Raw genomic sequence first — 12,946 nt, 5'->3', positions numbered from 1 at the left:
TTCAAGCTTATAAACCCCATTCAACATTTCACGTTATTTTTCTGCTTCATAGATATGACTAAATGTGTGTGTCCGTTTTTATATTGAAAAAATATTGTTGTTGGGTTTTTTTGTGTGTGTGTGTACACGGATGTGTAGAAAAAAAATACTAAAGGCATTTTTTGTTTAACTGGTGAACTCTGTATTGTGTTTGCTGTGTACTGAACAGTTGTTCCATTGCAATGATAGCTAAAACATGAAGGGGAGATGCATGCCTTCAAACTAGAGGACATTCTAGAGGGCACGTGCTGGGAAATTACTGTAGACAATGACTTTTTCATGGGTGCTCACTGCCTTTTTACAGAAAGCTCTTTTCCTACCACTTGATCAATGTTAATTGGCCCTGCCTTCTAGCAGACACAAGTGGTGTGGTTAGGGTGCAGATGGTGTGGGGTTATTTATAGGCCTTTTAAAGTTTTCATCCTTAAAAGAGGAACTGTTAGTGTGTTGGTTTTTACATTAGAAACGATTATTTGTACATTTTGTTGAGACTTTCACCACATCCATACTCACTTGCTTTCTCTCTTTTTTTTTGTCCGGCTCTTAGATCTGCCTTTGAAGAAGAAATAGACGACATCCCCTCACCTTTATTTGCATGTTCTTCAAAATTGGTGCAATATGGCACAGCGTAGCATCGCCGTGGGATTATTAGCAATGACTCTCTTATCCTTGCTGGGTGACAGTTCAGCTTTCCTGCTGAATCAGCGTCTGAAGGGAAGGTTTCAAAGGGACCGCAGGAATATCCGTCCAAACATCATCCTTGTCCTCACCGATGATCAGGATGTAGAACTTGGTAAGAGCCAGAGTGGTTTGCTTGGCAGTAATTGATACATGTGCAATGGGTTTCACTTTTGCCTACATCGGTGCAGAATTTCATATAGATCCATACCTGAGCTATAACAGCCAAACTTCCAGCCTATGAATAAACTACAGTATTGCGAAAAGAATAAACTATTGCAAAAAGGGTCTAAGTACAAAGGATCATCAAACAGTTCATAATCCTCCTTTTTTTTGTAAGAAAACTGCCAATACAGTATTGACAATTAAATAAAAGTCCTTTGCTCTATTGTTCATTAGTAACCAGGTGTTCTAGAGTTGTTTAAGCTGAAACTCGGGTACACCTGACATTGCACATGACATGCATATTCACTTTGTGCATGCTTTTCAGATACAGGTAACTCACAAATATGCAGGGTTATGTCCCAGGAGTCCACACAAATATGCAAAAATGCATAAAGCCAGGAACATCTGGAGCTGGGCCCACTGCAAGGTGGAGGGCTGCTTACCTGACTTTGGGAAGGCAGAGCCCTCCCACCCCCTCTCCAAAGTCCTATAAGCACAAGTTAAATACAGTGGTACCTCGCTAGACAAATGCCTCACAAGGCGAATTTTTCGCAAGACGAATGCGTTTTGCAATTTCAATGGAAACTCGCAAGACGAAGTTTCCTATGGCGCGCTTCGCAAGATGGATTTTTCCACCCCATAGGGTGCCTCGCAAGATGAACTTTTTTTATTCGTCTTGCGAGGCACCCTATGGGAAACCACACTTCAATGCGTTCCTATGGGAGCCACTTCGCAAAATGAAATTTTCGCTATACGAAGCGACTTGCGGGATGAATTAAATTCGTCTTGCGAGGTACCACTGTAAGCACAAGGTACGAGTTACCTGTATCCAACACTCTTAACTACTACACCATGCTCTCACTATCCAGTGTTTGCCGTCATGGGATATAAGTCTCATAAAGATAAGGGTGGAGTCTACCACTGTTGCAATTCCATTGTCTACAATCAGACTTGGGCTGTGTGCAGTGTGTCTTTGCTGATTCAGCTGATGCACTGTATGGAACAATGGAGAAGGAGGGATGAGCTGCAGTTGTCCTTTTGATGGTCAAAATTGAGTTAATTATGTCTCTCTTACAGATAATAACATGGAATCATATCGCACAACAAACATACAGATCCCAGCCCCGCACACAAATAAAGGGATAAATTGGAAGTAGTAGAATGAAGAGAATATATATTTATCTTAATTAATATATATATTTATTAAGATAATAATATATTTATCTTAATTAATATTTATCTTAATTAACAGGTGATCTCAAGGCTCTCTCCTTAATTTTGTAGCATTCATTTTATCTTTTAAAAAATCATTTAATTTTGGTTTGCTAATTTTACAAAGGAATGAGAATTAAAAAGAACTGAAGACAATAAAATAATAAAGTAAAACACACAAACACACACACACACACACACAGTGTCATCAGTACATATATCTGAAGTAAAACATGCAAGTTAATCTTTCCAGATTTCTAGATAGGTAAGCACACAAAACCTGATAACTATATAAAACTATATAAAATATATATTTCAAATGTAGCCAGGGCTGTGAGGTCCTCAGGTCATTGCATAATGAATGCTGTATAAGTCTCTTAGCAACCATAAGAACTTGCAAAACCCACTTTTGTTGTCTAGCTGATAATCCATATACTATAGAAATATAATTTAGAAATACACGAACATCTGCAAATATCAACCATTTCAGCAATACAAGATTGATTTAAAACAAAAACAAAAAAACCCACTACTTGTCTTTTGCATCCCTGATTTGTCACTGCTCAAGAAATACTGAATTCAAGACTTCACCTTCATTTCTGATACTGATGGCCCATTTCACAAGTGGAAGGCGTAACTGTTGATAACAAAGATCAAACAAGGCTTTTGGTCTTGCAATAACAATTTGGAGCAGTGGTTAAAGTGATTGGGATTTCTTTCCTAAACTAATATTTAGGAAATGGTGTAAGTAACTGAGATTGGGGGCTGGGGATGGTTTAATGTCAGGTCATTCCATATTAGATAGAGAGCTACTTTGTTCCTGTTAAATTCATCATAGATTATTTCACATATGATGACTTACACGGAGGGAGCGAACAACAATATGCGGACAATTGATTGCACTGGTGTCCCATGCATTCAGCATGAGAGGTTACAAGCATGCCCTTATTTTGAACTATGAAATGTTGGAATTGGTACACATAGTTTAAAAAGTGACTGCTAGCTTGAACATATATTTTGTAGCTGACAATGCAATTTTCCACATGCCCATTGAGTTCAACAGGACATCTAGGTATACTTGCACTGTATAGGACTGCAGCACAGCCTGCAAGTGTTGGGAGATTTCACTGCTGTTCATTTTATGCTGTTGCAGCCTCTAATGGATAAGAAATACATATCCTGCTGGTGAGCGTGTTCTTCTGCATGTTCTTTTCTTTAGGAGCATTAAAATAGAATTTCCATGTTGCGCAACATATTTTCGTGGAAGAGAAATCCGAAGAAGCAATACTCGGCTCCTGCAGCTATAGGCATTAACAAAGGAAACATCATTTTTCATGATGCTCCTCTTTTTTCTTTTTTTTTTCTTAATCACAAATGACATTTAGATGTATTTTTAAATTCGTTAAGTGACTAGAGCATCTCTACTGCAGTTGGTAGGTGGGGGAAGAATTGCATCATGGTTTAAATTCAGCAAGGTTAGGGAAGGTTTTTATCTCGCCGTTTTGGTGAGACTGTGGTGTGTTTTAGAGCTAGACAGACCCGTTTCAATAATGCATATTCCAAAAAGCTACGCACATTATCTCAGTCTCCTGTGACTAAAATCCAGAGGGTGGCCCTTAAAAATTTATCACGATCTGTTTTATGCCAGCCTGCTTGTCTCCGATGCAATTGTCAAAGTCCTCTGGGCGGTGTACTCCCTTTCTCCAGATGATCTGTTGTCTCTCGCCAATTTCAAGCACAATGGCCCATGTGTCCACACACATTAAGATCTGGCCAGAAGGAATGTATTTTGTGGAGCCAGAGGGTGGTCTTCCTCAGGCCTCATTAGAAGATCCATGAGACCAAATATTGCCTTGAAATAAGGTTTATTCCTTAAATCAGCTTTAGGCAAATGTGTCCAACTAGATCAGTCAGAATGGGCACACTGAGTTAAAGTGTTGTGATAGATGCAATGTGCCCGTTGCAGTTTGTATCTCTTATCAAGTGGAAGCGAACTTGCCTTTTGGAAGAGCTTGTTCGTGTTTGCTGCAGTGATGGGAATTATGAGACATTAATGGAGCACATTCAGAGGGCCATGTGGTGTACAGGTGGGGCACAAATTTAAGAAGTGAGTATGTGCTACTTATGTTGTTCTCAAGCTCCTTAACAAGGCTTTGGAAAGTATTGAGGACTTCAGTGCTCTTAAAATGTCAGGTTCTAGATTCTGGAGGCATCTAAACATGAAAAGAAAGGGAAAAAATTGCAGAACCAATTGCTCCTGAAATGCAGAAATCCAGACACTTGAGAGAAATTTGCATTGTTATGCGTGAATATAAGGGAACTTGTACACTTTCAGTGCAAACTTCAGTGGCTACTAGCCATGATGGCTATGGTCTATGGTACTTCCGCTGTCAGAGGCAGTTTATCTCTGGTCAGCAGTTGTTGGGAAATGTAGGTGGGCAGAGTGCTGCTACAATCATCGTCCTGCTTGTGGGCTTTCCGTAGGCATTTGGTTGGTCATTGTGAGAACAGGATACTGGACTAAATGGGACATTAGCCTGATCTAGCAAAACTCTTCTTATGTCCTTGGGATGCAATGCTAAACACATTTACTAGGAAACAAGCCCCACTGAACTGGGTGGGACTTAATTATGGGTAAGCGTGCTTATAATTGTACTCATATTGGTGTCTATGAGCTTTGCATGACAAAATACAAAGGAAAAGCTGAAAAATGTGCAGAAATGTCAGAATTAGAAAGGCTATCAAGCAATATCTAATTCACACCATTATTTTTTTATTGTGCTTTAAAACTGTCTTCAGTTATTGGTTTCATTCCCCAGTTCTTCTGGAGATGAGGACACACACAATTCTTTCCCAATGATATTTTTATTTATTTGAACCATTTAAAGACCAACATTCACCCAAAACGAAGAACAGGGCTGCTTACAACGATAGCAAAATGCTATTGTCATATTGAAACAATTCTTAAAACCAACTAATAAAATAGAATGTGCAGGAGTGAGAAATAGTTACTTGAAAATACGACCCATTCATTTAGGTGGGACTTTCTTCCAAATAAGCATTAGTAGCCATGCAGGTTTAATCTAAGCCTGCTTTTCCCTGAAAGCAACCTGCTGCCTTTTTGTCTACATGTCCATATCAGTAAAGAACAATAGGCACCTGTCTCCCTTTTTTTTTTTTGGAAGCCTCTTAAATAGTTGGAGATTGATATCAAATTCCTTTTAATCTTTTCTCATATTGCATGCTTTAAAGCTTGGTTGGCCTCCAATTTGCTATACCCTTGTTAAATTAAGGCTACTAAAGAGACCAATTTCTCCAGCAGTGGCCAGTTCCCATGCTATTACTGCTTCCTATGGGCCAAAGTAGACATTAAATTGGAGACGCTTGAATGATCTCTTGATTTTTGTTTAATAGAAAGCCGCCACTGAAGGCTGCCTGCTTAACCAGACCTTAACCCTTCCCCATCCTCATTTTGTCCTTTCAAAATCGTCTTTCTCAAGCTGCTTGGGAAGGCAGGCAGGCAGGCAGGCAAGAGGGTTAATCTGCCCCTTGCTGATGCTCTTCTCTTCTCAGTTGCAATCTCAAAGGCTGGTTCTCAGTATGTATGTATGCTAGTAATAACCAGGCAGTTGCTATATAATACATTGATCCTTTGATAGTGGGAAAAAAGAGGTCTGGTATGCATGAAAATTTATGGACTTATGTGATGATAGGCCACCTGCATGGTTGAATTCCTAGCATCACAATTTGGCTGCATTTGGATATAATGCTAAGCCAAACTGTGGTTTACCACAAGGGCACTGGTGGATATGGTAAGTGCTTTGTACTTTCGTGTTCCTTTTAGCTCCACGTGGCAATTAAGACTTGGCTTAGCATGTGTCAAAAACCCAGATTTCATGGTTACTGTAAGTGCTCTCCTCCTGAAAGGTTTGCTCTTGGCTACAGATTGTGGTTAAGGAGGAAAGAGTTCAAGCACCGCCACGCACTTGGATGACACATTTAGCTGCTGCACCAAGCTGAGCTAAAAGGAACTGTTGTGGCTGGGGGAGGGGGGTGTAGCTTGTTGACGGACCCAACCCAAAGAGTGCTCATTAATGGTACCTCATCATCCTGGAAAAAAGTGACAAGTGGGGTGTCACAGGGTTCTGTCCTGGGCCTGTTGTTGTTTAATGTCTTTATAAATGACATGGATGAAGGAATTGGGGGGATGCCCATCAAATCTGCAGGTGGGTGGGTAGCTAATGCTGCAGAAGACAGAAGTGGGGTTCAGGATGACCTTCACAGGTTGGAGAACGGGGCCCAAACTAACAACATGAATATCCACAGGGACAAATATAAGGTTCTGCACTTAGGCAGGAATAACCAGCTGCACAAATATAAGATGGGGGACACCTGGCTTGCCAGTAGTACATGTGGAAAAGATCCAGGGCTCTTAGTAGACCACAAGCTTAACATGAGTCAATAGTGTGATGCTGCAGAAGAAGAAGAAAACTAATGCTGTTCTGTGATGCATCCACAGAAGTATAGTGTCCAGATCAGGGGAAGTAATAGTACTGCTCTGTCAGACCACACCTGGAGTAGTCTAGATGTGTCCAGTTCCAGGTGCCACAATTTAAGAAGGATATTGACAAGCTGGAATGTGTACAGAGGGGTGCGGCCAAGATGATCAAGGGTCTGAAAACCAAGCCTTATGAGGGAGTTGGGTATGTTTAGCCTGGAAAAGAGGAGGCAAAAAGGGATCAAGCTTGTTTTGTCCTGCTCTGGAGGGTAGGACTCAAACCAGTGGTTTCAACTTACAAGACAACAGAATCCAACTAAGCACCAGGAAGAAGTTTCTGATGGTAAGAGCTGTTTGACAGTAGAACGAACTCTCTTGGAAGGTGGTGGACTCTCTTTCCTTGGAGGTTTTTAAGCAGAGGTTTTGTTGAGATTCTTGCATTACAGATGGTTGGACTAGACGACCCTTGGGATCCCTTCGAACTCTACAGTTCTATTAATCAAGCTGGTTCATGTGGTCCTGGTAAGCCATAGTTGGCTTACTGTGACATGCAAACTAGGCCTTGATATTGATCAGATACAGGGTTGTTGTTACTTTAATATAAAGTAACTTAATCAAGGCTCAGTTCTCAGTGGTAATTCTGGGTTGTACTGCTTGAGAGTGAGTGGTACAAGTGGTTGTACTACTTAATTCACTTGAGAATTAAGTTCACATGAGCTTAATTGCATGCTCCTTCCTACAAAACATTGATTCCACACAAAGCAGTAGCATGTCAGGGAGAACATGCTAGTTTTTGAACTAGAGGGAATATTTTCTGTGGTTGATCTTGCAGTCTGAAGTTGCACAGCCCAGTCACATATTTGCTGTACCAATGAAAGATGGACTGGTGTTAGCTTGCCTGATTGCTTCACTTAATAGCTTTGGCTACTAATGGCTAGAGTGTTCTTTATCCTGTAGATCCCTGATCAGCAACTCATTCTGCTGGCGGGATATTTTCAATAAAAGATGAGCCAGACCGGCACTGCCACCCACCATGGACAGCTGAAAAGTCCCAAAGCCAGAGCCACCATAACCTCCATAGGATCATTTTGCTTCTGGCTTAGGAGTTACCAGTTGAGGTTAAAAAAGTTAACACTGGAGCAAGTTGTCTATAATCTTATTCAGCAGCTAAATAAGTGGCATGAAAGATTAATGTTTTGTCTTAATGTGGAGCAAGAAATGGCAGTAGTACCTGTTTTAGAAGCAATTTTTTAAAAAAACCTGGATGACAATATATTTATAGAAAAGTTTCAAGTAGAAAGTATTTTTGACAAGATATTTAATTAAAGTTTCAGAGGTTGAGCTGACTTTGCCCCCCACAGTTACCACTTCCCAAATTTTACTCACTTGGAGCATTTGGATTTAATTCTAGCTCTTCGGTAATTGAAGTTGTCAGACTTGGCATTAATGGTGTGATTTCTGACAATATGATACTAGCTGGTGAAAATTGCAATATTGCTTCTGCAAAGGGTTGCTAAATTAGCATTGCAACATTTTGTAAAGCAGCCCATCTCTGTTATGAGTTATAACATATAACCTTTTTTTTTCTTACAGTGGACAACTTCACATTTTGCTTCCCCACCCCCACCCCCACTTTAGTTCAGTTGGTAGAGCATGAGACTCTTCATCTCAGGGTCAAGGGTTCGAGCCCCACATTGGGCAAAAAGACTCAACACATTCAGTTGAGATTCCTGCATTGCAGGGGGTTGGACTAGAAGACCCTCAGAGTCCCTTCCAACTCTACAATTCTATGATTTATCTATGATTCTATGAAATATTAAAACATTATTTTAGTAAGTGATTGTGCAGGAACACTGCATGGCAATATACTTTGCAATGTGTCAAAGCAGTTTTCCTTTATTTGATGTGCGTGTTTCCCCCAGTCATTTCTGCAGATCCCTTGTAATGTGTGAAATGCTTTAGTGTCCTCATAAGTCCAGTATGATTAAGCAGGCCATTAATGTTCTCATGTTACATTTTTGGAGAGGGAGAAACAGAGAGAACTTGATTTGCCCAAGGCTGTCCTGGGAGTCTCTTGTTGAACTCAAATTGAACTTTAGTCTCCCAGGCCCAAATCCAGGCAGTTCTGTCTATTGGACCATACTGGATGAGAAAACTGACAAGCTCCCTGTATGTTAGTCCAGGAGAATAAAGAGCTCCTGTGTTGAATTATCATACTGATTGGTTGGTGCTGTTGCAAAGCATGTCTTTGATACTGACAGCATGTGGCATCATTGTGTGGAAACATAGCAGCTGAATCATATAACCATAGAATTGTAGAGTTGGAAAGGAGTGCAAGGTTCGTCTAATCCAACCCCATGCTATGAAGGAATCTCAACCGAATGTGCTGAAAGTTTTCTGTGGCCGCGCCATACCATAGAAATAGGTGTTGGCTTATTGTAGGGTCTATCATCTTAGGATTCTCAACTTTCTTTTTACAGCAAAACCAAACCCAGTTTCTTGCCCACAGGAGTGGTACTCAGCATAATTTTGCTGTGGATACTGGCTGGAGGCTTCAGTGCCTTAGCTTTTGACTTTTTCTGGGACTTGCGATTGCAGAATAGGCTATGCAGATCTGTGTAATGTGAATCGTGTAGAATTCCAGTTGTAGGATACAGCACAGCATGTTTATTTTCAAGTAAGCACCGAACATACATAAACCCAGATGTATTGTTGGTGCAGAAAAATACAAACCTCTTTGTGGGTGGCAACATACTGTGCTTTCTCTTTTCAGAAGAACTAAAAGCAAGAAAATATCCAGTGTTGATTCACCCATAAGGAGCCAGGATACACTGGTCTCCTCTGTATATGTCAAACAAACAAAATTCAACAGTTCCGAATTCTTAGAAAGACTTTATCTCTGGGGTCAACTAAAAATGTCTGATCTTATGCCATGACCTCTCAACATGAGTTTGCAAACATAAACAGGGCTTAGTTATTTGCAATGGAGACCACCTTCTGAATATGATGCTCACATTTTCAAAGCAGCAGCATTACTAAGTAACAGCAGAACCGAATTGATGATAGCCTGGAAGCTTTTCCTACTCCAAAGGCAGCTGTTTTGCTTAGATTACAATGACCGATTAACACCCAACCAATGTCCTACAAAAGGAAGGAATCCGATTTCTTCCGCCTCTCCCAAGTTGGTGTTGGGAGGCAGTACGAAGTAAATTTTTGTTGGATGGCTTGGCACTGTTGTAAAATATTTAAAGCTGGCCTATTTAAGATTGCACGGAAGGGGTACCCTGGATTTTTACCTTCCACTGATCTGTCACTTCACATCAGCTCTCAAGCTGTGGAAGTAGATTAGATCATATGTTTCTGTATTAAAGACTGTTGATATATAGGGCCTTGTCATTACAGTGGTTTTATTAAAGGAGGTTAGTGTCCCCAAGGGGGGAGTTAACATGTAGTGTTATTTCTGCACAGATGCCTCTGTCATTTAAAGGGGTTGTTTAAAATTGTGTTTTAATAGCAGAATGACAAAACAGTGATTCAACCTGGGTTCTGAGGGGAGGGAGAGAGGTTTCGCTTCACAAGATGGAGAGCCAAAAGCTGATATCTGTGTCTTCCAAACTGTGTTCAGAGTTACATTTGGTCCACAAATGGCCATGCATTTTTTTTTTAAAAAAAAAGGGTGGTGAAGAGCGTTAACATTAGAGGAAAGAAGTAGGATGTGCAACAAAATCTTGCAGTGTATGCCCACACCCTAAAAGGAGTGCACCTGCTTGGGGCTCCAGAGAGCTTTGTCATGCTCTTTTAGCCTCATTTGGGGGGGGGGGAGTGTCATCTTCTATAATGACTTCCCATGTTGTGAGCATTAGAGGGTTGGATGCCCAAATCTGAGCATTTTATAGTTATCAGGGAGGATGGAGATGCAGTTATGGAGAGTGATCAAAGGAAAACACCCCTTTTTCATTCCGTCTTCATCAAAACAGCCTGATCTAGTGCAGGGGTGAACATAAGAAGACCCTGCTGGATTAGGCCCATGGTCCATCTCGTTATCACAGTGGCCAATAAGGTGCCTGTGGAAAAATACCCAGGCAGGATCTGAGCACAAGAGCACTCTTCCCTATGCCCGGTGGTTGCAAGGCAGCTGGTGTTGAGAAACATTACTGCTTCCATCCATGCAGGCAGAGTGCAGCCATCATGGCTAGTAGCCACTGATAATTCAATCATCTTTTAAAGCCTTCCAGTTTGGTGGCCATCACTGCTTCCTGCGTGAGTGAGTTCTGTAGTTAACTATGTGCTGCATGAATAAATACTTTTTTATCTGTCCTGAATCTTCCAACATTCATTCCCATTGGATGCCCATGAATTCTAGCATTATGAGAGATGGAGAAAAACTTTTCTCTATCACATTTTCCCATGCCATGTGCATCTTCCTACCCACTTATTTGTTTATCACATGTATAATATCTCTCTCCTTTCTGCCATAGGGTGGTTAGCCAAATATTCCCATGTAGTTGGAAAAGCTAGCTCTCTCGATCCACTTTGTATTATCCTTTTAGTTTCATCTAATTTGGGAGGGGGGGTTGGCCTACAGAGTGTAGACTATAAAGCATCTTTTGGCTGTCACCTCTCTCTTAGGGACTAGGTTGTGATGCCATTTTACCACAGAGTGCCTAGAGCCACTTAGGTAATTGAGCACACCTGACCTTTGCTAACTTTTGAATGGCTGATGGAGAGATCAAAGGAAATCCCTGAGCTATGAGCCAGCTAAATATTCTCTAATGTGAGCCTCTTGTCTTGAAAATACATTGGTGCAGGCTTTAGTCAAGTTAATACTCAGCATGCTATAGCCTGCGGGTGCTCTCACCGGACACCTTTGTGCAGGTTCAGGGGCTTAAGGGCACACAGGTGTGGGGCTGGCATCCCCCCAAACATGAAGGCATCTCTTCAATGGCAGGAGAAGGTTGATGGCAACTTGACCTTGTGGCTACTAGAGAGAACTCTGCATCAAGAGAGGGCCTGTCCTGCTTCATTCTTGCATAACAAATCTCATAATTGCTGCAAATATGATACAGAGCCATTTTTGTCTATTCCAAAATGGCTTAGGAGAGCCCCACTCAAATGCAAACATGTCCACCCCTTTAGAATCTTCCCATATCCTGTAAAAGCTTAAGTCTCCCTCTCCCTCCCCCAGTCTGCCCATTCTTTAAAAAAATTTGCATGCTATTCCAACTATAGAAACCTTTATGGGGTGCATACATTTGTGAAAAGCCTTAGAAGGACAAATTGAAATCTGAACTACAACTGCTTGTGGGATAAATTCCTGAGGGGGCAGCATTCCCAAGTGGAAAGAGTGACAATGGCAACCGGTCGGAATTCTTATAGGATCACTTCCTACTAAGAGTACACATTTCTTTCGTAATGAAGTATTGAAACAAATGGAGCCCATTTGCTCTGTTCACGACTATTATAAATTGTGCTACTCACCCTTCACGAGCAGGTCCCAGGGCAGGTTGCAACAATTTAAAATTTAAAATGGTTAAAACAGGTTACAATCACAGAAATAGGGTCTTGAAAAAAAGACACCTCAGGTGTCAAAGGCAAGGGTAAAGACATGCATCTTCATCATTCACAAAAGGCTTTATGGTGAAGAAGCCAGATGAACCTCTGTGGAGAAGGAATTCCACAACATGGGGCTGCCACAGAGAATGCTCTCTCTCGTGAACTTGTGAGCAGAGCTTTTTTTCCGGCTGGAATTCACCGGAACTGAGTTCCAGCACCTCTCTGTGCGCCAAAGGGTGTGGTCACCACGGCAAGTTCTGGCACCTCTTTTTCTAGAAAAAAAACAACCCTGCTTATGAGTGAGGTGGAACTATTAAGAGGGCCCCTTCTCCTGATCTTAACACTTGGGAGGGTTAGGTGGGAAGTCAGCCATCTTTCAGATATTCCGGGCCTTAGTCATTTTGTGCTTCAAACACTAATTTGAGAAACTTGAATTGGGCCCAGAAAAGCATTTTTAATCCAGTCCACACTGTCTCCCCACCTTCCCCATTTACTTGTACTGAACTTACCGGTATTTTTAGTTCATCATTAGAGAGAGAGAGAGACTAGTATTTGGAGTGATCTGTGGATCAGCCTGTGAGTATTTTTAAAGTAGCCTACATTCGAGGAACCCCACCCCCCCCGGTCTAAAGTTTAGCAGGTCTTAATCTATTGGATAGATAGGCAATACATAGAATCCCTTGTGATTTCATGCCAGTTGGATGGAAAACACAGAAGTGACCATCAACAAAAGAGTTGGTGTGGCTCCCATTGGAAGCAAAACGGATGCTAATAACTGAAACTAGTTCAGTAACAATGAAA

At 41.2% G+C, this 12,946-nt stretch overlaps 1 protein-coding gene across 6 annotated transcripts in view; it reads left to right on the top strand.

The window, feature by feature from the left end:
• Positions 1-12,946, top strand: part of SULF2 (sulfatase 2) — a 241,049-nt gene that overhangs the window by 150,628 nt on the left and 77,475 nt on the right. For all 6 annotated transcript variants that reach the window (XM_035124105.3, XM_035124104.3, XM_035124102.3 and 3 more), the window contains one exon: positions 587-832. In XM_035124105.3, coding sequence (XP_034979996.1) covers positions 658-832 — 175 coding nt within the window. In that variant the 5' untranslated portion in view covers positions 587-657. The remainder of the gene's footprint in view (positions 1-586; positions 833-12,946) is intronic.

This window comes from Zootoca vivipara, chromosome 7 (genome assembly GCF_965207765.1).
Source record: "Zootoca vivipara chromosome 7, rZooViv2.hap1.1, whole genome shotgun sequence".
Classification (NCBI taxonomy): Eukaryota; Metazoa; Chordata; class Lepidosauria; order Squamata; family Lacertidae; genus Zootoca; species Zootoca vivipara.
This window is presented reverse-complemented; position numbering and strand designations above follow the sequence as displayed.